Source organism: Lepus europaeus, chromosome 21 (genome assembly GCF_033115175.1).
Source record: "Lepus europaeus isolate LE1 chromosome 21, mLepTim1.pri, whole genome shotgun sequence".
NCBI lineage: Eukaryota > Metazoa > Chordata > Mammalia > Lagomorpha > Leporidae > Lepus > Lepus europaeus.
The window spans coordinates 26,672,155-26,697,684 of NC_084847.1; the positions used below are offsets into that span (position 1 = coordinate 26,672,155).

Consider the following 25,530-nt stretch of genomic DNA (forward strand, 5'->3'; position numbering starts at 1 on the left):
CATGGTTAAGTTTTTATGTACTTCAAAATTCTCTATGAATGTTTTTCACAGAGTTGGAGGGGAAGAAGTGTGTGTATGTATGTGTGTAATGTGTATGTGTAAAAGTGGAAGTAAAAGATAAGTTTATGTTGGTGGAAAAAATTTCTTAACCGATGCAGAGTTTTCCTTTTAGTAAATGTGCTGCTGTAGTGAGCATTATGCAGAACTTTCAAAAATACTTATTTATTTATTTGAAAGAGTTTAGAGATAGAGAAGGAGAGAAAGAGAAAGAGATCTTATTTCTGCTGGTTCACTTCTCAAATGACCTCTTTTTGAATTTCACAGAGAAAGAATTGCAAATCCCATGCCCAGAAGGAAATGAAGAGGGAGGAGGAGAGGAAGAGAGAGAAGGCACAGAGGTCAGTATGTGTGGACACAGCCTGGCCCGTAACAGGTGGTCCATTCCCACCCTTCTCTAATTCACACAGTGCTGCTGTGAAGAGAAACAGATTGCATCATTTAAAAATTATTGCCATCCAAATTATGGACCTTCCTTCTTTCCCATATTCTCAGGTGTATGTAGTTGATAATTCAACTATATTAATGTTAAACCACCATACTCTAGTCTAAGGGGGACCAAATATGGTCATGCCTGGATCCTTTATTTATTTTTTTACGAGTTCTGTGGCCCTGAGAAAGTCCTTGTTTCTTTCATAGCCTTCCCAGTCCCTCCTCTGCACAACTGGAATAATTCTAGCATCTCCATTCTTGGTTTCTCATGGGGCATATGGCATATAATACCTATAAAACCCATGAGCCAATATCAATGCAGCTAATGCACAGACTTAGAGATGGACAAACTGAATTATGAAATGAGCTGGGACACAACATGGGATACTACTAAATACAGGACTGGTCAGCAGAATGGCATGATCCTGTGAAAGTCACTTCACTTCCTTCACTTCTTGGCTTCATTCCTAGTCTGCATTAGATTTGAATTGACCTGAGTTGACCTGAGTTGCAACGCACCCTTTGTATTTGGAATCAGACCCAAATTCCTCCCCCTTACCTAAGTATTGGGCAGTCGCCATGTGGTTTACTATGACTCCTACCTCCTGGTGTGCACAGCCCCCTGAAATCCCTCCCCTAGGAGTTACACAAAGTTGGTGACTTCTGTCTGTCTCTGTCCTACATTCCTCACCTCTCCATATGCCTTGGTACCTTCCTCTAGGGAAACAACCTGAGGTATAATGAGCTGTTCTGTGGAAGGGCCCCCATCACAAAGAACTGAGGGAGGGCAATGGAAGCAGAATGAAGAGATTTCAGCCAAGCTTGAAGCTTTCCAATAACTTACTAATAAGCTTGGAAGTGAATCTTGCCTAAGCAGCCTCGGTTGAGATAGCAGTTCCAGCTTTCTGTGAGCCCTTTAAGCAGAGGCACCAGGCTTAGCTCTGCTTGGAACCTACTCCACAGTAACTGGGAGATAATGTCTGCTGCTGTAAGCTGCTGAATTGGGGATAGGAGTGATGTCATCACATAACAATAGATGGGTAGCACTGTCTTCCAGGCCCCAGAGCCTGTCCCTCTCCGCATTCCTTGTTCCCCAGCTCACCTACAATTCTCTGCATCCACCCTGGCTGCCTTTGTAACCTCCTCTCTGGCTCAACTCATGCCTGCCTCTGCCTCTGTGTCTCTGCATAGCCGTGCCTCCCCCTAACACATTGCTCCCAGACTTGTGCAAAGCTGGATCTCTGAGCTGCAGGAAAAGTGTCCTCTCGCTAAAGCCTTCCAGATCCTCTCACCTACTCCCCTCTCGAGTTCCTCTCACAGAGTCCTCCTTCACTCCCCTATAGCACTTGCTCCTCTTTTTCACATCATTCTCCTTTTGTGCCTCTGCCCTCTCCCATCAGACTGTGAGCCCCTGGCAGGGTCCATTTCAGTTTTTTTTTCAGAGCCTCACTCAGGTCCTAACATTGTCCCTCCATGAAGTGGCTGCTGAGGGTACAGGTGCTGAATAGACATGAGAGGAACTCAGAGCCGCCTTCCTGCCTTTGGGCAGCTCATAGCGTGGGGGTGGACACTAGCAACAGGAGGTGCCAGGTGGATGTGAGTTAAGAGGACACCCAGAATGACCTTTGGAGGCTTTACCCTGGCTCTAGCTGCTTCACTGAGCACAGTGGGTTCTGCCATCCTCACCTGCTCAGCTCAAACACTATGGCCCCAGGTAGGAAATCAGAAACAAAATCTTCACATGGTGTTGAGTGTCCACATTAGGAGCCCAGGACTGAAGGGGATGAAGGAGCAGGACCTGCAAGCACTAGTAACAATGAGAGGGACCTCAGAAGACTCCCTTGTCTCACTTTTTTCTACCTCTGGAGGCGTCCAGGTCACTCACTGTAGCTGGGGTAATGACTCTTGTCCTGCACCCACTGAGGGCCTTGAGGCTCCAACAAGGGCTGTGCTAGCCCTGGAGAAATGATCCTGAGCTTGGCCACATCCTACACCACCCAAATCCTCTTTACCCCAAGCCCCACGTCTTTCTGCTTGGGAGGACCCACCATGGGGTTGAAGGCATTTCCAAAATCTCACGGGGCAGGGGATTCATTGATGGAGAATTGAGGCCAATAGACTTTTGAGAGCCTTTGGAATTCTTGGGGTCACATACTCCCAGCCCAGCACCCTAATTGTATAAGGGAAAGCTGAGGCCACCTCTCTTGCATTTTGTGGCCCCATATACAACGGATTGGCCCTGGAAATCTTACCCTAGACCCAACTATTCTGGTAACTGCCACAGAATCACAGATCTTGTCCACTTGAAGTGCTCTGGAGATAGCTCCTGCCAGGGGAGAAATGGAACCTAGAGGAAGCCATTCACACACACACGCACACATACACACATACACACACACACATATACACATGCATGCATGGTAGGCACCAGCTACGTTGCTAGGAGACAGCAAGCCTGGCGCCACTTTCCTAGCCAAAGAACCCGACCACTTGTTTGATTCTAGAAGAAACCCCCCCACTCTCCACCCCACATGATGTCTTCAGCCAATCGGGATGAGTTCCATCAACCAATCAGGGGGCTTGCAGTGCACGTGGGGTCTCCAAGTAACCAACATGGCTGCTGCTATCCTCACCAACTGATCAGAGCCACCCGTCACTAACAGTGCAACACCAAGAATGACGAAGATCCCTGTTGTGGGGCTGGGCACCTGGAAGGTGAAATGGTCAGGCATGCCGGAAGTGGCCGCCTCTTCCGCCACTGCACACCTGACTTAAGTGAATTCTGGAGGGTGGGGGCTGGGCTCTGGACGGGTGAATCTTCGCCTTGGGGTCTCCGGCACCCAGAACTTCCCAGGATTCTCGCCCTACTCCTCAGACCACGGCAGCTCCACCTGATAGGGATCCAAACTGGGATCCGCAACGGGTCTGGGAAGTCGCTTGTGCCATGCTACAGGTCCACTCCTGCCTGAGGAAGACGAGGCTGTTAACCTAAAATGGCATCTCGCTATGACATGAGCGGGACTGAAACTTTTGTAAAACAAATTTTAGTAAATTATCTGAAAATCTGGTGGCAGCTATGGCATTTCATAGTCGCTTTTAATATTTTTTATAGAATTTTGCCTGTTTTTGAGTTTAGGGTTATGCTGAAGAGTTTAGGACACTTGCTCTCTTATTACTTTATTACACGGCTATTAAACCTTCATTTCTTCTTGAGTTTTTAATTTATTTTTAGAAACCTTTCCATTTTATGTTATTTTTCTAATAATACGTATGTATAGCTATAGGTAATATTTTCTTTTATTTGGTCTGCATATCCTTCCTTTTCATATCATTTTACAAAGTGGGCTTCTATCAATTAATCTTTCCCGAAGGTTGTGTATTTTATTATGGTGGTAATTATTATTTATTATAGTCTTTCCCGATGATTGTGTATTTATTATTATTTTCATAGAACAAATTTCTGGTTCTGTTGATTTCCCTGTTTCAACTTTGTTTCCTATTCCACTGATTTCCTTCTTTTTATGATTTTGTTCTCTAGTCCTGTGGCTATTCCTTTTCTAACTTAAGATACTCACTTTTTTTCATTGTCATTTGGCTACACTGACATCTATTGCTTGTTAAATGAAGACCACTGTACTGATACATCTCATAGATTATGGAAAAGTTCAAATATAAAAGTGGTTTATGAACTATCAAGCCCACTATGAATCTTCACGTAAGCTTATGATCCTCCTCCATAGTCTTGCCCACATTCTAGACTCTTCTCTCGCTTGAGCCCAGTTGATGGCGACTGTGTGTAGCATCTGTGGTATTCATTTGTGTTTAGCTCATGTTCCCTTGTGTCTGTTACTTTCATACAGTATGGTCTTGAAAAACACTGGACAGGTCCTATCCCTCTTTGTCACAGTAATAATAATGATTATTATTATTAATAATTCTACATTTATTCTTTTGATTATTCAAGAAGCATGGCATCTCTGCAGACATGAAAAAGACCTATGGTTTTTGCCCAAATAAAGGAACTGGAACTTAAATGATCTGTAAAGAAGTTTCTGACTCTGATTCCCTAAGTTATGACTGATTGACAATAGTACCAGTTCAGTGACTAAATTTTCTATGTATTATGTGACTCCACATTCTTAAGTGAAAGCAGGGGGATTTGGGTTGGATCACTTTGATTTTGGAAGGAACACTTTTGTTTTGCTGGTTCCACAGGCAGGCCCAGGAGAGGTGACTGAGGCAGTGAAGCTGGCCATTGACTTGGGGTATAAGCACTTTGACTGTGCTTCCTTATACCATAATGAAAGTGAGGTTGGAACAGCCGTCTACTCCAAAATCGTAGAGGACATCGTGACGCGAGAGGATCTCTTTATTGTCAGCAAGGTAGGTCTTCTTAGTTGCATGGGTAACAGAGTCTCAGCCATTCCAGCATCCACTAACAGAAAAGCTAAAATTGCATAGCATGGAGACGTTTCTAATTTCCTGATAAAGTTTTATGGCTTTGCTCCATACACGGACCACTACTCACAGAAATTTCACATATTCATGAAAAATGTCACTGAGACATATTGCATGTGGGTCAATTTCCCTCATGTTATTGATTTGACCATTAAGGAGGGATTGCACAGATATCTTCCAATTAATGATATATTCTTAAAACAAACATCAAGAGTTGGGTGGTGAGGTGCAGTAGGTTAAGCTGCTATAAGGTTTGCCTGCATCCTGTATCAGAGAGCCTGGAATAGATGCCCAGCTCTGCTTCCAGTCCTGCTGGTGCATACACGGAGACAGCAGTGGATTTTTCCAATGCTTGAGTTTCTCCCATTCACACAGAGACCTGAATGATATTCCTGGTCCAGCCCAAGCCACTAGTGCATTTGCAGAGTGACCAGTGAATGGAAGATTTCTTCCTCTTTCTGCCTCTCCATCTCTCATCCTCATTCTCCCTTAAAAATTGAGTAATCTGCACTTGAACTTTGTCTACATAGCAGTTCTCAAATTTAGAATCATTCCAGAGTGATAGTGAAAATGCAGGTTCAAGTTCTACCCCAGACTTCTGATTAATAAACTCTGGGCATAGTGCAGGTGAAGAGGTGGGGATAGCATTACAAAAGGAACAATTTCAGCCAGTGCCCCTACTCAATAGGCTAATCCTCTGCCTGTGGCACCGGCACACTAGGTGCTAGTCCCGGTCGGGGCACCAGATTCTGTCCTGGTTGCCCCTCTTCTAGGCCAGCTCTCTGCTGTGGCCCGGGAGTGCAGTGGAGGATGGCCCAAGTCCTTGGGCCCTGCACCTGCATGGGAGACCAGGAGAAGCACCTGCTCCTGGCTTCGGATCAGCGCAGTGTGCTGGCTGCAGTGCGCCAGCCGCAGCAGCCATTGGGGAGTGAACCAACGGGAAAAGGAAGACCTTTCTCTCGGTCTCTGTCTCTCTCTCACTGTCTACTCTGCCTATAAAAAAATTTAAAAAGGAACGATTTCAATACAGTCATCAGGCCCAAAGGAGACAGCAGATGCAGGAATCTCTAAGAAGTTTGGTGCTATTGGATCACACAGTGAGAAGCTTTAGAGGGGAAAAAGATGTGAAATTGGAGATGTGGCCAGAGGACAGGTCAGGAGAGGCTTGGAATGTAATCTTAGGAGCTTGTACTTTGTCCTTGAGATGCAGGTCAATTGGCAGGCTTTTAAGCAGCTAATATGTAAGAGGTGGGGGGGTCTGTGTTGTATACGGGGTGTTGTAGCAGCTGAAAGGAGCAGGCATTTGAGTCAGAGGCAGGAGACAAGTAAGGAGATATTAACAACAGTATAGGTGGGTGTTGAGGAAGGTCAGACTTGGAATAGTGGGGGGGGATGGGAAAGAGGAAGTGGACATGAGGATGGTGAAAAGGCAAGCCTTCTAGAAAATACAGGGGGTAGATCGAGGTAGTGGAAAATTAATGAATTCCTTTACCTTTGACTTTGAAGCAGAATGTTAAGACCTTGATATCGAGAACCATGTGTTCAAGTTCTAGTTCTCTGTAGCTTTCAGTCAGGAGTGTGGGTATCAGACAGCAGATGGATTAGCACTACAGCTTCAGCACCTGTGAAACAAGGCTTTGAGAAATTTCTAGACTGAAAATTTTACAATTACAATAGTGCCTTTCTGTTTTACTCTAAGGCAATTAATTTTTGCCTTTCATTATTGCTGTCTAATAAGAGTGGTAAGGGTTAGGGCACAGTGTTTGCTTGTATAGGAATTTCTTCTGAATACTCCAAGTAGGGAGACAGACAATTGGGATTTCTAAGGTTCACCCCACTGTCTGGAGACAAGTTGCTTCTGAATAAGTCACAGCTGTTGCAGTATACTCATTATTTTGGAAATTTGGAAAAGTCATCAATATGTTCACAATATTTTGTTAAAATATTGTGTTTATTTTCATTTATTTTACATTCCTTTTCCTTTCATTCACCTTATTTTTGCTTTCACTCACTTCTATGGAGACTTCAGGTTAGCTTTTGTCACCATAAGCAAAAACAGAGTGGAGAAAAAATGAGGGGAAAAACAATTATATATTTTTTATTTAATGGAGCAAATGGGAAGAAATACCTACATCAATATGACAATACACGTTAGCTTATGGAGTTTATCCAACAAGGCTCCATTAGCTTCAAATAGAGAACCATTCACATGAAATCTGTTAGTGAATATGACTTGGAAACACAACACATAAATATTTCTGATTTTTCTTCATATTCTTTCTGCCAGCAGATATTATTGGCAGCCCCAGAGAATCCAAATAATAACCATCATAACTTCTACCAAGCTTTTCTTGGTGTCCTGAACTTCCCTTGAGTAGGAATTTGACAAAGGAGCCCTATTTGAAGACCCTTTCCAGGGGGTCTAAGAAAGTTTTTGAGTACAATATCACTTCATGTTCTCCTCAGAACTTGTTATGTTGTATTGGCCATTTTCTCATTTTAAATATTTTTGATCTTCCAGAGAGTAGCTTTTGTGGGACTGAAGACCCCACTGTTTTGTTAGCTCTGGGATATGGCTGTGTGTCACAGTGGCCCCTCTGTCCTTTGCAGCTGTGGTGCACCTGCCACAAGAAGTCCTTGGTGAAAGCAGCATGCATCAAGACTCTGAAGACACTCAACCTGGAATACATCGACCTTTACCTCATGCACTGGCCTATGGGTTTCAAGGTACTGTGCATTAAGTGGTTAGACATCCAGCTTTCAGGGATTCTTCTCCACAGTCAAACCTCATTTCATGGCAGAAACAGCATGGGCCAGCATTCAGGATGTGTTTCTGCTACTGCAGACAGCACATGCTGGCTGTGGTCTGGGAAGGCATCTTAAAATCTCTGGATCTTAGCTCAGGAGAGGATTGAATTGGAGAACCTCGGATGATTTCATTTTTCTGTCTTTAAGTCTGGCACTTTTCTTTCAAGCCAAAAGGGAGTGAGTTTTTTGTATCTATGTATAGGTGAAAGAGGTATCTGATGAGGAAATACTACTACTCAAGACTTCTGATTGTGCCATTCTTAGCTTTCCAGTGATGTCCTTGGCCCTACCTCTTCTTGCAAGTTCCATTCTCTTTGGAGGGATTGTTTTTGTGCATGATATGCTTTTCATCGCTACAGGGTCTGGTTGATGATGAAAATAGATGATTCTTCTGCTTAGCTTTATGTTATTCCATTAATGGCTGATGTTACAATCACCCCTCCCACCCCCTGCTTTAACTCAGCAGCATTCCCTGCCTCAATCTCTTGGTTTTTTTATCTTTTATTTAATGAATATAAATTTCCAAAGTACAGCTTATGGATTACAATGGCTCCCCCCCCATAACTTCCCTCCCACCCGCAACCCTCCCCTTTCCCACTCGCTCTCCCCTTCCATTCAATCTCTTGTGAGTGCTGCCTAGGTTGTCCCTGCACATCAGCCCTAGGTGAAAATGGAAGCCTTCCTGGACAAGGAGAGGTCACTTGGGTGGTGCCTGGGAAATGTAGAAGTCTTTGAAGTGTGGTGATTCTTACGTTGGAATGGGTGACAGTTGACCACAAACTTTCCTTGAGTGACTGCTGCTGCCCCAGTATGCCTGCCTTGTTTGAGGGTCTTATAGTGTGCACCAAAATGTTGGCTATCACTTTGGATTAAAACAACAAAACCCACTCCATTTCCAGTGCAGCTTTGTATCTAGTTTCAGTAAATAACACGGGTACATGAGTCACATTAACACAGAACAGAAGGTGCATAGAGAGCAAAAGAGACAGAAATAATTAAAAATAATTCTGTTTTTGAATATCACCACAGTAAAGCAGTGATAATAGATATATTGCACTTACTTTTTCCTCTCATTATTTTAATTAGGTGCCAGGTCCTGTTTAGGTACCTAATGTAAAGCATTCATTTCACCCTCACAGCATTACTGTGAAGTATGTGCTGTTAATCTTCCATTACATAGATGATGCCACTGAGGCAAGGAAGTTTAAAGAAGATTACTGGGACCCAGAAGCTTATGTTTAGGTCAGGCATTTATTGCTCTCTGCCAGGAGATTCCTGCTTTTGGATCTCTGAATGGTAGAAAACAAGGCAGCACCAGACCATTCAACAAACTACACAGTAGAATAATAGTGTAGCATCAATAGCATGTTTTCTGACCAGTAGAAGCTTCTAGGCCTAGTATGATGTCAGAGGCAGAGAAGAGCAGTGTCCAGCTGTGAAACCAGGACAAAATTTGTGTGGGGGACTTGAAGAATGTCAACATAGGGGAAGGCTTAGAAGCAAGACATGTCCTTCATTTCATTATGGAAATTTCCTCTGAGACACAGATCACTTTGGGTCTTCTGTCATTTTGGTAGATTGCATGTGGTCAAATAAACATAAGTCTCTCACCACTCATGCTATAATATGCTGGGTAGGTAGGGAGTGAGTGTGAATGAGGCAGGAGAATTGCAAATCAACATCTGCAACTGTTCAGAAGGGACTTTGAAATTTTACCATTTAAAAGTGTTTTTCTTGGCCATGTACCTTCCTTGTACCTTTGAATTCTCAGTTAATTATTTCTCGTCCTGATGAGAATTCTAAGAAAAGAGGAGTAAGTACTAAGAATGGAGTTGAGAGAAGGTTTTCTGTGTTCCTTGGACATGAAGAAAATTACTTTTGCCCTCTTCTTCACCCGAAGTTACTAGACTGTTCTCTGGCAATGAGTGATGACTCAATGCCTTTCCTTTCTCCCTTATGAGAGGTAGGCAGTGAACTGGAAGGCTGGTGAGGACTTTGTTGTTTATCTGGTCTGCTTGACCTTTGGTTTTACAAAGGTAGGAAACCAAGGCCTATAAAAGGCACTGCCAGGCTGCAGCTTGGATGTTGATCTCGTGACACATAGAGATCTTTCCAAGTATCTTGATCCTCTCTCTACCCAGGGTCTTCATCAGTGGTGACCAGAGGCCATAATAAGCTCATTTTCTTCATATTCTCATAGCCAGGAAAGAAAGAGTTGCCTTTGGATCATCATGGCAGTGTTATACCAAGTGATACCGACTACCTGGAAACATGGGAGGTAAGCTGAGCCATGTCAGGTGGCAACTTCATCCTTGCTGGTGGATCACCAAAAATAGGAAGTTGTGAGACACAGAGCTTCTTGTGTTAAGGACACCAGGTTTGTCTAGTTGAGACACAGGGATTGCAGTATGAATTAGGGATGGATGCTTGAAGAACTCGGACAAATCAAATGACTTCCCTGTTAGCATTAGCTTATTGTTTTACTTCTCTCTAAAATTTTAAGAACCACTAAAGAAGCCTTGCTTTTTTTTCTCAGATGCTTTTTGTTGAGATAAAAAATATTTATTTTATAAAATGCAGAATAACACAAAAGAGAAAATTTTAAAATTTGTGTTTCCATTACCTATTGGCACCCACTATTAATACTTTATAGTTCTTATTATGTCTCTTTTAAATATTCTAAATGATAATGTTGAGAGCATAGTGAAACACATGTGAGGGAGATGGAAGGCAAATAGAAGGACAGTTGAAATTTTCACAAATTTCTAGAGTCTGGGTGATAAATGGTGAGGCTTGAAGTAAAGTAGAGATCAGGGGAATAAAGGAGGTGTTAATTTTAGGAAGCTCATGAAGGTTAACAAATGGATTGTAGGCAGGAGTAGAGAGTGAGGATATCAAGGTTCCTTTAGGACATAGTCCCTAGCATGCCTGACTGAATACATATATTTTCCTAACCAGTGTGGGAGATAGAGAAATGGAATGGTTACAAATCATGAATAAAGAGAGTTCAAACTTGAACTGAGTTTAGTGGAGAGCTTGCATTCAGGAGATGGAATCATGGAGCCACTACTTGAGAATGATGAGTATGTCATTTAAGAGTCCACAGCCATGGAACAGGGAGACAATAGGGAAACCACAGAGTGAAGACCTTGGACTAGCTGCCACCATCCTCATCACCTGTGAATCAATGAAACACAGGCTGACTCCATGTCTGAGATATCAGGACCAGTGTCCAGGAATTCCAGCACTGTCACTCCTTTAAGATTTGGGTTAAACTTTCAGTGTAGCGACAGGGAGTTCCTGGTGATTGTTGCAGAGCAGAGGCAGTAATGGTTGCACACTGACTCACTGCTAATGGCCCAGTGACCATTCAGGACTTATTGCTGACTAGGGGTACTGGCACAGAGGTCATCTTCATTCTGATGCTGAGGGCTAGGCTGACTTGTTCATCAGTGATCTTTGTAGTGTTGTACCATTGAGTTCTTTATCATACTAAGTGGTAAAGATGAGACAAGGAAGTGATATATAATTGTGATAAGGAAATGTAAAGAAATAAAATCAGCAATAGACATATTTGTTTGACAGCATACCAATGGATATTCAGATTACTAGTAATCATAGTAGTTGAATGTATGGAATGTTTATTAGATTCCAGGTTTAAATAATTTTTTTGCACATCATGTCATGGAACCCTTCAAAGTATCCTGTGGTTGCCTGTGAGGAAATTCAAGCTTCATAAAATCGTATAATTTGCCCAGCATATACCAGATATAAAGAGATGAAACTGAGAGCAGACTTTGGGTGCAGAAATGCTTTTAGGGGCCGGTGTTGTGGTGCAGTGGGTAAATCCTCCACTTGCAGCACCAGCATCCCATACGGGTGATGGTTCAAGTCTTGGCTGCTCCAATTCTAATCTAGCTCCCTGCCAATACACCTATGAAAGCTGAGGAGGATGGCCCAAGTCCTTGGGCTCCTGCACCCAGGTGGGAGAAAAAGAAGAAACTCCTAGCTCGTGACTTTGACCTAGCCAAGCACTGACCATTGCAGCCATCTGGGGAGTGAACCAGCAAATGGAAGAGCTCTCTCTTTCTCTCTCTCTATCTCTCTCTCTCTCTTCCTCTCTCTCACTCTCTTCCCCCCTCCATTCCTCTCTTTCTCTCTCTCCCTGCCTCTCCTTCTATGTAACTCTGTCTTTCAAATAAGTAAATAAATCTTAAAAAAGAAATGTTTTGAAATTTTAAGTAAGAGACCCTAAAAATTCATTGTATATAGAATACTATGCCAGATTGCTAAGAGGCATGACGTCAGGGGAGTATACAGAGACCCTGAATTCTTTGCTCTTTTTCAGGCCATGGAGGAGCTGGTGAAGGCAGGGCTGGTAAAGGCCATTGGAGTGTGCAACTTCAACCATGAACAACTTGAGAGGCTTTTGAGAAAGCCTGGTTTGAGGATCAAACCAGTGACTAACCAGGTGAGTGGTAGAAGTGTCAGAGGGTTTCGGTGGTATTGTTAACTTCCTAACAGTTAATGTAACTATGTTGGAAATGAGAGGATGAGGTAAGCACACAAGAAGACATTGTCCTCTAGGGACGGTCACTGTCATGACTTGCAGTAAAAGTTGCGCTCATGACAGGGTGAGTAGGCAAGTGGGTTTCTCTAAGGCTTATCTGTAAGGTGGTAGTGTTGTCAGTCTAGATATGAGCTGGAGCTTGGTTCTCCATATGCAGTCATAGGCAGGTCATCAGGTGTGTTATGAAGGCTCAGGGTGCTGGAAGGCCCTGTGCCCTCATTAGATGAAAACAACCCTTTTCTCTTTCCTGCATGCCTACGCAGACAGGCAGCAGGAATGGGTGGTTGAGGAAATGCCTTCACCTCAGGCTCACAGGGGCTGGCCCTTCTCATTTTAATGCAGAGAAAAAACTTGTGGAAACAGGACTATTAAATTTTCTAGACAGATTGAGTAGCTTAACATTTCCAAAGAATATTTTTGCAGTAACATGTTTTACTTAAACATAATAATTAAAGTGCAATGCACATGTACAGGAAAGTGTACATGTGTAAAAGGAGCTTGATATGTCCTCATAAAGATAGCACAGCTTCCTAACCAGAATTCAGGTCAGGAAAGAGAGCAGGATCAGTACTCCAGAAGCTCTCAATCATGCTCATTTCTATTAAGCACCCAGATCCTGTGAAGGTAACCATTGTTCTGATTTCTAGAAATACAGATTGGATTTTCATCTCTTTACAGATAGAATAATAATGGTTTACAGACAGTTTTTGTCAGGTTTATTTCACACACATTATGTTTCTTATATGAATTCCTATGTGCTTGCGTGTGTATATAACTCATTGATCTATAAGGGATTCCATTGTGTGAATACCCCGTGATGTAGTTATTCCTTCTGTTGTTGATATGCACATGGATGGTTTTCAGTTTAGAATTATCAAGAAAAGAGCATCACTTTGTGCTTATTAAAAATCAGGTTTTAAAAAATTCATTATGACAGTGGTGAGTGTGGAAGACTTAGGTTGAGTTCTAGGCTCTTGGATTAGGCCTGGCCCGGACCTAGCTGTTGTGGACCCTTGGAGAGTATCTCTGCAGTAGGAGACCTCTCTATCTCTCTTTCTCACTTTCAAGTGAAATGAATATAAATAAATCACTATAAAAATCCAGTGTGACATCCATACAGAGAAGTCCATGGGTCATTAAGGGTACAACTGAATTTTCTCAGTTGACCACACTTAAATGTTCAGCACCCAGAGCAAGAATGAACATCCTCAGCTTTCCAGAAGGTCTTTCTGTCTCCCGTACAAGTCACCATCTCAAAGAGAAATCTCTAATTCAATGTCTAATATAGTTCAGTTTTGCTTCTTCCAAACCTTACACACATAGCATTTGTTTAAATGAACAATAGCTTCTTTGTCGTGTATTTTTGTTGTTGATGATGATGAAATGCATTTTAAATACCTAGTAATAGTTGCTGGAAATGGAGAGAGAGGGCAACTTGGAGAGTCTGCTTTCGTAGAGTTGTAGACTCAAGAATGCAGGATTTGGAATGTTCTAGAAGGCCTGGATTTTCTGTTGGAGGATTCTTGGTAGCCAATCTTGCTGGGCTGGTTGTATCCCTGAGAGTAAAGGCTCTATTCATAGATCATTTCAATTCACTCTAAATGTACGTTTAAGTCCACTTATAACCTGGCATTGTACATGGGAATATAGAGAAAATGGAAGAGGTAGCAATCCTGCTCTCAAACTTTTTAAAATATTAATGGAAGTCACCTGTACCATACATTTATCACATGTAACTCCTCAATTTAATTTGTTCATTTCTGCATGCCTAGGTTTGTCTAGGTGTTGAGGTACATTATACCTACAAATCACATTGAATCTGTAAAAATTAAATTAAAATTAAAAGTGAAACAAACAAAACAAAAATAAATGCACATAAAAAATCCTTGTCTCTGGGACCAGCATTGTGATGTAGTGGGTTACGCTGGTGCCTGCTATGTTGGCATCCCATATGAGTGGCAGTCCATGTCCTGGTTGTTCTATTTCTGATCCAGCTCCCTGCTAATTGTCTGTGAAAAGCATTAGAAAATGGTCTAAGTGTTTGGGCCCCTGCCACCCATATGGGAGACCCAGGTAGAGCTCCCAGCTTCTGGCTTGGTCCTGGACCAGCACTGGCCATGATGGTTATCTGAGAAGTGAAGCAGCAAATGGAAGATCTCTCTCTCTCTCTCCCTCTCTCTCTCTCTCTCTTTCTTCCAAATAAATAATATAAATATATCTTTAACACAATCCTTGTCCTTATAAAGCTTAAGTCCTAGTAAAAACAGATATAAGAAATAAATATTATGTTGTCAGATGATTATAACTGCTATAGAGGAAGATAAAGGACAGAAAGGCGGTGGGAGATATGGTGTGTTGTAGGCCTCACTGAGCAGGAGATATTGGAGCCTCCAGATGTCACAGATATCTCTAAGTCTGTAGATTCAGCCCTTCACCGTGAGTGGACCTGGCTTAGTCCATCCTTATTACTTAAAAAGACACCCAGGCCTCAACACGGGCACTCTAGATGATTAGTGAGACCAAGACATTGATACTACTCTTTATTATATAGTTTACATAGGATATGTTTTGCCTGAGTTTTTGTGGTCATCTGTGCTTTTGTTTGCAGATTGAGTGCCACCCATATCTTACTCAGAAGAATCTGATTGGTTTTTGTCAAGAGAGAGATGTGTCCGTGACTGCCTACTATCCTTTTGGTAGCTCATGGTAAGGATGCATCCGTGACTATGCTAGTTGGGGCCTTAATGGGATATGGATGCTGCCTTTCCATTTCATTTGGACATTTAAAGGAGACTCATTAAAAGATGTGGGCACTGTGTGGAGGGACCACAAGAGGCCTCCAAAGTTCCAAGGCCCAGGGTGAAGGCCAAGAGTTTTTGCTAGAAGCTAGAGAGTCACATTTTATGGATTGCTTAAAAGGTCATTTCAAGGTCCATAACCAGCCCAAAGAGACCCTTTCATGAAGCTTTCTTTTAGTATATCCATCAGCTACTGACATCTACCAGGATGTCTCATAGAATTTTCAGTCTTTAGGTAGCACAAATCCTGGGTTTTTTTCTTTTCTCAGAACCTGATATTTATATACACTGTGTTCATAATATCAGCTAGGACACTGCCACCCACTTAGCAAATCACCAAGACACTTGCAAATTGAATTATCCCCCTAGTTCAATCCAACACCAAGAACTACTAATGTTTCTGTCAGAACTTAGAATTTGTCTTTGGAACTCCATTGTAACCATCAATGCCTTAATTAAGGAACAATTCCCTAAAGTTCTTACAGGAACCCCTTAACTATTTCCCAAGCATACCCCATCCCAACCCATCATTCACATAGTAATGGAAAGGACCTGTTTTATAATGATCATGTCACTTTCTTGCCTAAAACACATCAAATATTAGAATGGCCTATGAGTAGCAGTTTATATGGCCTCTTCCTGCCTCTATCTTCATTTTTTCCTCTTGTTGTAGAGATTCAATGCATCAACCACATGGAGCTACTTGAGTTCCACTGTTAGAACATGTTCTTTCAAGTCTCAGTGCCTTAGCATATACCATTTTATTTACCTGGAAATCTGATCTCTTTATTTGATTCAGCCAATCCATTTTTTCTAAAAATATAACATTCAATTAAGCATTCTCATCTCCATGAATCCTTCATGAATTCTGTATTCATATTTTGTGTATAGCCCTTGTCACATTAGCATTATTTTTCTCATCCTCTTTCACTAATTAAAGCTTCTTAAGTGCAAAGACTATGTCTTACTCATTCTATTATTCTTTGCCCTCAGGACGTGATAGACATCCCCCAAAAGGCTGAAATGATTTACATTTTGTCACCTTTGTGTTTTCCATTTGACATGCAGCATATGTGTTTGAACTTGGTAGGAGCTGGGGAGCTCTTAGAAGTCTGGGTTACATTCCACATTTGAGCTTTTGGGAAGAAGAGCCCATGATAGGGTGGGTGGTGCAGGCTTCAGAGGAAGGGACATGACTGCAGTCTTGGGCTTGTGGAAAGAGGAATGTTCCTTCAGGGGACTGTGAGGACTATATCCAGCCCAATATTTGAAATCCAGCAACAATTTCATAAATGTTGGTGAAAAAAATGGCTCCATAGTTATTAGCTCCTGTCACTTGCCTGACCTGAATGGATGTTGAAGGATGGACACTTGTCTTAGTCTTCAAAATGCCATGCAGTAAAGTTTCCACATGTTTAAAATCTCAACTGTTCATGGTATTTGGAGTGAACATTTCAGAGGTTATCATTGGCAGCATAATGTAGTGATCAATGGTGCTGCAGGCCATCTACCAGGTCCTATGGAAGAAATCTAAGGAGCCAGAGAATGCATACATGTCAGTGGGACCCTCCAAATCACAGAGATCCCATTGTTTTCTGTACTTTGATGGTGCCACCTGATTCTTGAAAAAAAGCACAAAATAAGTCCACATGCAAAGTGATGATGTGATGATTAACCAAAATGTTAACAATGGTCATCTCCAGATGTTGACCTTGGGGTGACGTGATTTTGTGCATCTTTTAAATTTCCTGTGGTGATTATGTATCACTATCAGGGAAAAAATCTATCACAGGGAGGAGAGTTTTTATGTTTAAAGAAAAAAAATCCATGTAGGATCTTCCAGTTCACCTCCCTGTGCTTGCGTCTTTCTAGGAAGGGAGTTGACTTGATGGATGACCCTGTGGTTCAGAGAATTGCACAGAATCATGGCAAGACTCCTGCTCAGGTACTCAAAGGGTTGTCCTGTGCTGGAAGTACCCTTACTTTTTTTTAAAGATTTATTTTATTTATTTTAAAGACAAAGTTACAGAGAAGTAGAAACATTGAGAGAGGTCTTCCACCATTGGTTCACTCTCCATTGGCTGCAACAGCCACAGCTGCACTGTTTCTAAGCTAGGATCCAGGAGCTTCCTTTAGGCTTCCCACGTGGGTGTGGGGGCCCTCCACTGCCTTCCCAGGCACATCAGCAGGGAGCTGGATTGCAAGTGGAGCAACTGGGACTTGAACTGGTGCCCATATGGGATGTTAGCACTGCAGATTGGGACTTTAACCCACTGCATGACAGCACCAGCCCCCTGGGAATGCCCTTCTTAATGTCCTCTAGGAGTCCTAGGAATTGGTACTTTTAAGGAATACATTATCTGACCTGGATGAACTGGTCAGAACTCTCCATATTGCTTTCATCCATGTCCTCATTCATCCAAAGTCTTCTTGCCTCCTAGCCTTTCAGGACTCAGAGGCCAAGCTCCCAGGCTCACTTTCTCTGTCTCCTCAGGGGCATGAACATGCTAGAGTGAATGGAACATAAAAGTCATTTATTATAGTCTTCTTCATTCTAACATCGTTTGTTTGGAGGATTTGACACATTATGGAGATCTAATTAAGGTTTGGTGGGTCCCTTGAAATTCTCCTAAGGCAATTACAGATGTACTGATAGAACTCTTCAGAAAATGCTAGTGTTATTTCTAAAGGACTTTGATCTGAAATAATTTGTCATAAATCTCTGGCTGTTCCTGACTTTTGAACATTCACTTCTTAATAAAAATCAGACCTTGAGGAAAATGGCTAAGATATGAATTCTTATGATTTCCCTTTGTGTGATATAGTCTTTTTTCTCCCTACAGATTTTGCTCCGATTTCAGATCCAGAGGAATGTGACAGTGATTCCCATAGCCCTCAACCCACAGCATATTAATGAGAATATTCAAGTAGGTGTTTTCCTTCTTCTATGTTAGAGGATTAGGATCCAATATTCGGACAAACTACCTACTGTAACAAACAGCTCCAGGATCTCTGTGCCTTTGACACAACAAAGATCTATTCCCCTGCACTGTAGATGTTTGCAGTGGTCCTTTTCCTTGGTGATATAAGGGATCCGGGCTTCATGTCAGTGGGCCGTGCCTCCCCAGTGTCCCTGGCCCAGGGTTTTGACTTTTTCTCCATTCAGCCCAAGTTGAGGAATAGGAAAGAGTCTCTTGTGAGGGATATTTTGACAGACTAAGCTTGCAGGTGTCTACCTCACTTCCACTGACATTGGTTGGTCCTGACAACCATGTGGCTGCAACAAATGGCAAGGGAGACTGGATGCTGTCCACCCATTGTCTCAGGAGCAAACCGAAGCAACGACAGCAACCCACTCTCTGCCACATGGCAGGGTGCGCACTGGTCACTTGAAAGCTGCTGCTTTGAGTGTAAGGTTGAAAGATTCCTGTCCTGACTCCTGTCTGATGACTTTTGAAAGGTGGGAGTGAAGGCCAGTCAGGATCTCCTTTTGGAAACGTGTGTATAGAACACTGAAAGGCCAGGGTCCTTTTGAGGAAAACATTTTAAATCTCTGGCAAAAACAGTTCAAGTATGTGAGCTTTATTTTTGGGACTTTGTGTGGCTTCAACTCTGAAGATGCAGTCTATAGCACAGTGGTTAAGACACAGATTTGGGATTTAAAAAGGCCCACCTGCCACCTAACAGCTAGGTCACTTCTCTAAACCTTAATTTCTTCATCAGATTGCCATCTCAGATTACTGTAGGGATTAAATATAATAAGACATGTAAAATTATTAGTGTAAGTGGCTGTTCTAAAGAAGCACCTAATGCCATTAGCTGCCGGTCATCATCAGTCACAGAAATAACCCATGGGAAATTCCTCAAGGGCATCAGTAGGCATTGCTAGTGACCGAACCCCATTAGTCATGTCAGCGCAGATTGACATGTGTGAGCCTGGGACTGTTTAGTCACTTATATCTTCAGTAGATCTGTGCACTGATACCCAGAAGTCTGCCACTGTGTTGATCATTAAGTCCAGCTTCTGGTTAACTCCATGAGTCACTGTTGTACCCTTAAGTTTTACTACAACAGCCAGAAAAGATAAAATGTATCCAGAGATGTAGTTAGCCCTCTGTATCTGCAGGGAATTCATTCTGGGGGCCTCTGTGGATACTAGAACCTGGGGATGCTCAAGTTCCCTCTATGTATTTACTTATACACATATTCTATTTTATTTAAATCATTCATAGATTGCTTATCAAACATAATACAATGTAAATGCTATATAAATAGTTATCATACAGTACTACTTAGGGAGTAAAGACAAAAGCAAATAGTTCAATAAAGAAACATTTTCCCTGAAATTTTTCAATACACAGTTGGTGGTATCTACATATATGGAACACACAGATGCGGAGGGCTGGCTGTATTGGTGCATCTGCATTTAACAGTGCAGTGTCCTCAGACCTAATGGATCCTCAGGTAGTGTGAGGTGGAACACAGTGTCATCACCAGTCAGTGTGGCATTTCCAGCAGTCGAGGCAGTCTACTCATCACAGAAAGACCTTGGGAATAAGACAGAGCATGACAGAGTACACATAGTGCTCACTGTAATGGGCTCATGCTTTTGGAGTAGAATCCTCCTCCCACCTGTCACCTGTACACTTCCCTTCAAACTTCCTGCGATGTCTTGGTCTTAAATGGTCAAGGTCAGAGGCAGTTGACCAGAAAAGTTATACTTTGAGACAATGAATTCAGCTAACTTATTGGAGGCTCAGTTATCTGGGGTGGTTACTGATAGGCCTTTTGGAGTTATGTCTCAAATCTTGGGATGGAAGTCAATATTTGGAACTGGGTGAATGACTGGCATATGCCCCATGTAGTGCAGCCAAGATTCTGACTAGAAGGAGGTAGCCTTGAGAAACTTACCTGACACTCTCAACATTTGCAGCTTAATAGCCTTAAAAGTTCATAACCTCATGTGAAAGCTCAACAAGTGGCAGTCAGAGCCACACCTGCCTCTCCACCCCTCTGGCAAAGATCGTGGTGCCTTGGGGTCTCCATTACATTGTGGCAGTTGGTGTGCTTTTGAGCTCCTCAGGGCAAAGACAAGACATCCTGATGCTTTGCATTAGGTCTGCTGCATGAAATTGGGCAAGGCTTTCCCTGGGCCTGATGGACAGCATTACACAGCAGATGTGCGACCCTAATGGAGCAAAAACAGATCTGATCTGATGGCTGAGGACATAGAGCCTGGATGGTTTCAGAAGAACAAGATTAAGCTCCAGTCATGTCAGCAGGAATCAGAATCTGGGGTCACAAGATAAGGTTCGGAGAAGAAGCTGAAAGATGTTGAGCAAGACCGGAGTTTGGGGGAATTGACCTCAGAGACAACTAGAGGTTCAGAATACAGAGTTCTGGGCCAGTTGCCTTCTCTTCTGTTTGCAGAACACACATTCATTAATGCTGCACAAATCCTGCCCTGAGCCTTGATTTGTAGAAACTCTTCTAAACATGTTCATTCCCCCAATCCAAAAATACTCCCTTGCAAATCCAAACACAATTCCAAATACATACCCTAATCACCCCCTTGTCTGAATTCCTGTATATACTGAATAAGTGCTGGCTCTTGTCTGCAGGATAATAAGCTTCCTGTGGGGTAGAAGTTTGGGTACCACCTGCCTCTCACCATACAGGGACATCTTGAAGTCACTCGATTCAACTTTATTTCCTCCTCCTCTAACACACCCCTCAGCTAGGGGTGAGATTGACACCCTTGTGAAAAGCTGTTGCTGTGGAAGCAGGTCATGGTCTTCTACTGTGTTAGTGAAAAACAAGTATGTGAGCATTAGAATGTAATGTTAGAAAAAAAGAAATGATTACTCAGAAAAATTATACTGGCATATGCATGCTGTTAGTGTGGGTCATCCCAGGGGCCATGTGGCTCCCTAGGTGGTGGGATGGCCCTGTGGAGCAAATGGTTTTGTTGGGTTGATCTTGAGGGAATGTTCAGTGGTAAAAATTCCTTGCAGTAACTTTTAGCTATTTGAAGGTATCTTTTACTTCTTAAATGAATGAAATAAATATTCCGTCTTTCCAAGGTTTCCTAAATAAGACTGAGGCTAAGTCAATGCCAGTTAAATGAAAGGGCTCAAGATGTGTTTGGGAAACAGCCTGTAATTCGGGGGGTGAGGGGGGGGTTCCAGGTGTCTATTGAAGCATTGTTTTTATTTTGGCCTGACCTTACAGTCCTAGATTATAGGTAACATATGCTCAATTAAATGTAACACAAAATATTTTCTATGAACATTATATTTTGATTCCAGGTGTTTGATTTCGAGTTAAAAGAAGAAGATATGGATGACATTCTTGGTCTAGACAAAAATCTCCGATGGGTCACATTCCCCACGTAAATATAGATCCTTTAGTTCCATTTAAAGTAGAGGGGGCAATATACAAATTGGATGGTTGGTTCCTGAATAGGTGTCATAATCAGTTTAGGGTAATTTAGCCTTCTTACCTTAATTAATTCTTGTGCAAAGGTGTTCTATTCAATGAAGCCAAAGACCAATTTGATATACTTTGGAGTTAAAAAATACATATCATTTAAAATGTTTACCTGGGGGCTGGCGCCATGGCTCACTTGGTTAATCTTCCGCCTGCAGCGCCGGCATCCCATATGGGCACTGGGTTCTAGTCCCCGTTGCTCCTTTTCCAGTCCAGCTCTCTGCTGTGGCCCGGGAAGACAGTGGAGGATGGCCCAAGTGCTTGGGCCTCTGCACCTGCATGGGAGACCAGGAGGAAGTGCCTGGCTCCTCACTTTGGATCAGCGCAGCGTGCTGGCCGCAGCGGCCATCTGGGGGGTGAAGCAATGGAAGGAAGACCTTTTTCTCTGTCTCTCTCTCTCTCACTGTCTAACTCTGCCTATCAAACAAAAAAAAATGTTTATCTTAAAAGTGGATCTGTTTTTGAAGCCAGCCTTGTGGCGCAGTGCTGCATGCAATGTCAGCATCCCATATGGGCACAATTTATAGTCCTGGATATTCCATTTCTGACCCAGCTCCCTGCTAATGAACCTGGAAAATGAGTGGGAAATGGCCCAAGTGTTAGGGCCCCTAAACCCATAGGTGGGAACTGGATGAAATTCCAGGCTCCTGGCTTTAGTCTGGCCCAGCCTTGGTCATTGCAGCCATTTGGGAAGTGAACTGGTGGATGGGAGACTCTCTCTCTCTCTAACTTGACTTTCAAATAAATATTAATTAAAACATTACTCTTTGTTTCTATTCTTGATTTGTTTCTGTTTTTCAGAACTGAAAATCATAAAGACTATCCTTTCCATGCAGAGTACTGAGGGCAGCTTCCTTCTTCCTCACTCCTGCTCCACCCAGACCAATGGATGCCAACAATCTCATCATCAAAAAAGGGTATGGAAGACACATGAATTAATCTGCATATTTTAAGAAAACACTGTCTTATGTAAATTTTTAAACAGTATACAAGGATTTTGAAAATAGTGTAACGAAGCTCTAGCTCATTACTCAGCTTCTACCACCATCAACTCATGAGCAATCTTGTATTCCCCTTACTCTCCTCTAAAAATCTCTACTGTCACACATTGAAAGGAAAACAAAAATCTGGGATGTGCTCTCCATTCAAAACAGAGCCTTCTTTAAAACCCAATATTATTTTTAAAAGATTTAATTTTTTTTCTGGTAAGTCAAATTACACCCAAGGAAACCTCACATCAGAGAGGAAGCATGGCTCACTTTCCCCTCATGCACTCACTGTTCAGCCTGTTCACACTCACTGCATCAGGACCAGGTGCTGAGCCTTGCTCTCTGCTTGAAGGACAGAGGCATATTTTTCTTTTTTCTCCAGTTTATGAGCAATTATGTGGCCCACTCATCACTCTTGTTGGGTGTTCTTCTTTTGGAGGTAGCTCACACTTACATGTGAACATATGTTTATTTTTTCACTGTCAAATAAACTCTGTTCCTATTTGCTTACTACACCAGTCTCCACTTACAATTGCTGTCTCTGGGCTCTGCAGGAAAGCACATTGGTGAGAGGGCAGTAAAGGGGTAGGAGATAGGACTTTGGGTGGCCAGGAAGGGGGTGCTCACTGCAGGGTAGGCAAGAGAAGGTGAGGAGAGGGTCAGTTGGCACCAAGGGTGGGAGACAGTGGCTTTTGTTCATTTTTGCTTATTTATAGTGTAGAGTCTCTCCCTCACACCTCTCTCTCTCTCTCTCTCTCTCTCTCTCTCTCTCTCTGCACACACAAACACACACTCAGGAGAGAGAAAGAGAGAGAGCCCATCTCACATAATGGCTTAACATCCCATAACACACCTGCTCTGGGTATATTCTTAATGCTTTCTTTCTTTCTTTTTTTTTGACAGGCAGAGTGGACAGTGAGAGAGAGAGAGACAGAAAGGTCTTGCTTTGCCATTGGTTCACCCTCCAATGGCCACTGTGGCTGGTGCACTGTGGCCGGCGCACCGCACTGATGCGATGGCAGGAGCCAGGTGCTTATCCTGGTCTCCCATGGGGTGCAGGGCCCAAGCACTTGGGCCATCCTCCACTGCACTCCCTGGCCACAGCGTAGAGCTGGCCTGGAAGAGGGGCAACTGGGACAGAATCCGGCACCCCGGCCGGGACTAGAACCCGGTGTGCCGGCGCCGCAAGGCGGAGGATTAGCCTGTTGAGCCACGGCGCCGGCCCTTAATGCTTTCTTAAAACACTAATTTTTGAGAAGATGCATACTTTCATGGTTCAAACTCCTAACAATCCATAGCAATGTATAGTAAGTAGCATGCCCTCACAGAGCAGACTGGATTATTGTTATTTTGCTCTCCAAAATATCCTTCCAGAGATATTTTAAACAGACAAATCTTACAAATATGAGTTCTTTTATCACCAGACCTAGATTAAACACTGTTCTGCGTCTTGCTTTCCCCAATTTGACCTATATTAACTTATGGAGTGCCATCCATGGCAGCACAGTATAATACCACAATTTAGCCAGTTCCCTAGGATAAGTCCCTTGACTGTTTCCAGTTTTCTAGTATTAAAAATAATGTTTCAGTGAGTAACCATCGAGCTGCCTCATCCTCCCAATGTGGTCGCCTATCTGTGGGTTAAGTTCTTACAGGAGAATGTCTGGGATTATGCACATTTGTTATCTGGATGGACACTGGCAATCTTACCAACACAGAGCAGTGGTTTAAACCAGGGGCAGTTTTTCTCTGCAGCAAGATGTTGGTGACAACTTTGTATACCCCATTTAAAGGAGAAGTGTATATGCTCCTGCTGCATAGGCATTTGATTTCTGTGGACTCTTTTTTTAAAGAGATGCTTATTTATTTCTTGTTTATTTATATATGCTGAACACATCTCATATATTTTATATATACAGATTTAAGGACTTAGTGATAATTCCCATCCTATTCTCCATGTTGCCCATTCTCCCACTCTCCTTCCTCCTTCCTTTCTTATATTTTCTTTTAGTTTTTAAAATGGTATGCTTTGTTTATTTTCTAATCATAAGCTTACCCACACCCACACTAAGTAAAGAATTCAGCAAATAGTAAGAAGAGAAAAAAAAACACTGTTCTTTAACAGTATATACAAGGGCTGCAAGCAATAATAAGTTCTCAAAAATGTCAATTTTGTTCATTTACATTCCATTTTTGCACTCTATTAGTTACCACTTATTAAGGAAAACATATAATATTTGTCTTTTGGGGACTGGCTTATTTTACTAAGTATAATGGTTTCCAGTTGCATCCATTTAGTTGTGAAAACAGGATTTTAGTTTTTTATAGCCTAGTAGCATTCTATAGTGTTTATATACAATGATTTCTTTTTTTGTTTGTTAAAGATTAATTTATTTGAAAGGCAGAGCTACAGAGAAAGAGGAGAGACAGAGAAATAGCTTCCACCTTCTGGTTCACTCCCCAAATGGCTGAAACAACAAGGTCTGGGTCAGGTCAAAGCCAGGAGCCAGTAGCTTCTTCTGGGTCACCTATGTGGGTGCAAGGGTCCAAGGAATTGGGCCAAACTCCACTGTTTTCACAGGCACATTAGCACGGAGCTGGAACTGACACCCATATGGGATGCTGGCTCTGCAGGAAGTGGCTTAACTTTCTGCACCAAAGTGCCAGCTGCTGTTTATTTGAAAGTCGTTTACAGAAAGAGAGGAGGAGGAGAAATCTATCTGTCATCTGCTGGTTCACTCCCCCTACATGGCTGCAAAGACCTGGTCTGGGCCAGGCCAAAGCCAAGAGCTTCATCCGGGTCTCCCACACTGGTGGCAGTGGTCCAAGTACTTGGGCCATCTTCCATTGCTTTTCCCAGGCCATTGGCAGGATGCTGGATCAGAAACGGAGTAGCTGAGACACAAACTGGTACCCATATGTGATGCTG

The 25,530-nt window shown here is 42.6% G+C and overlaps 1 protein-coding gene across 1 annotated transcript; it reads left to right on the forward strand.

Moving 5' to 3' along the window:
• Window positions 1–3,165: 3,165 nt before the first annotated feature.
• Window positions 3,166–22,456, forward strand: AKR1E2 (aldo-keto reductase family 1 member E2). The gene is made up of 10 exons (XM_062180244.1): window positions 3,166–3,204; window positions 4,705–4,872; window positions 7,558–7,674; window positions 9,956–10,033; window positions 12,104–12,226; window positions 14,934–15,031; window positions 16,996–17,068; window positions 17,967–18,050; window positions 21,432–21,514; window positions 22,414–22,456. Exons 1-10 carry the CDS (start codon window positions 3,166–3,168, stop codon window positions 22,454–22,456), a joined length of 906 nt encoding a protein of 301 aa, XP_062036228.1.
• The last annotated feature ends 3,074 nt before the right edge of the window (window positions 22,457–25,530 follow it).

What these genes read in the sequence shown, in the direction of transcription:
- AKR1E2 (XM_062180244.1), top strand. Translation starts at nt 3,166, where the DNA reads ATGACGAAGATCCCTGTTGTGGGGCTGGGCACCTGGAAG. An exon ending in ACTACCTGGAAACATGGGAG is followed by an intron (nt 10,034 to 12,103) that starts GTAAGCTGAGCC and finishes GCTCTTTTTCAG; the next exon opens with GCCATGGAGGAGCTGGTGAA. An exon ending in ATATTAATGAGAATATTCAA is followed by an intron (nt 18,051 to 21,431) that starts GTAGGTGTTTTC and finishes TTTTGATTCCAG; the next exon opens with GTGTTTGATTTCGAGTTAAA.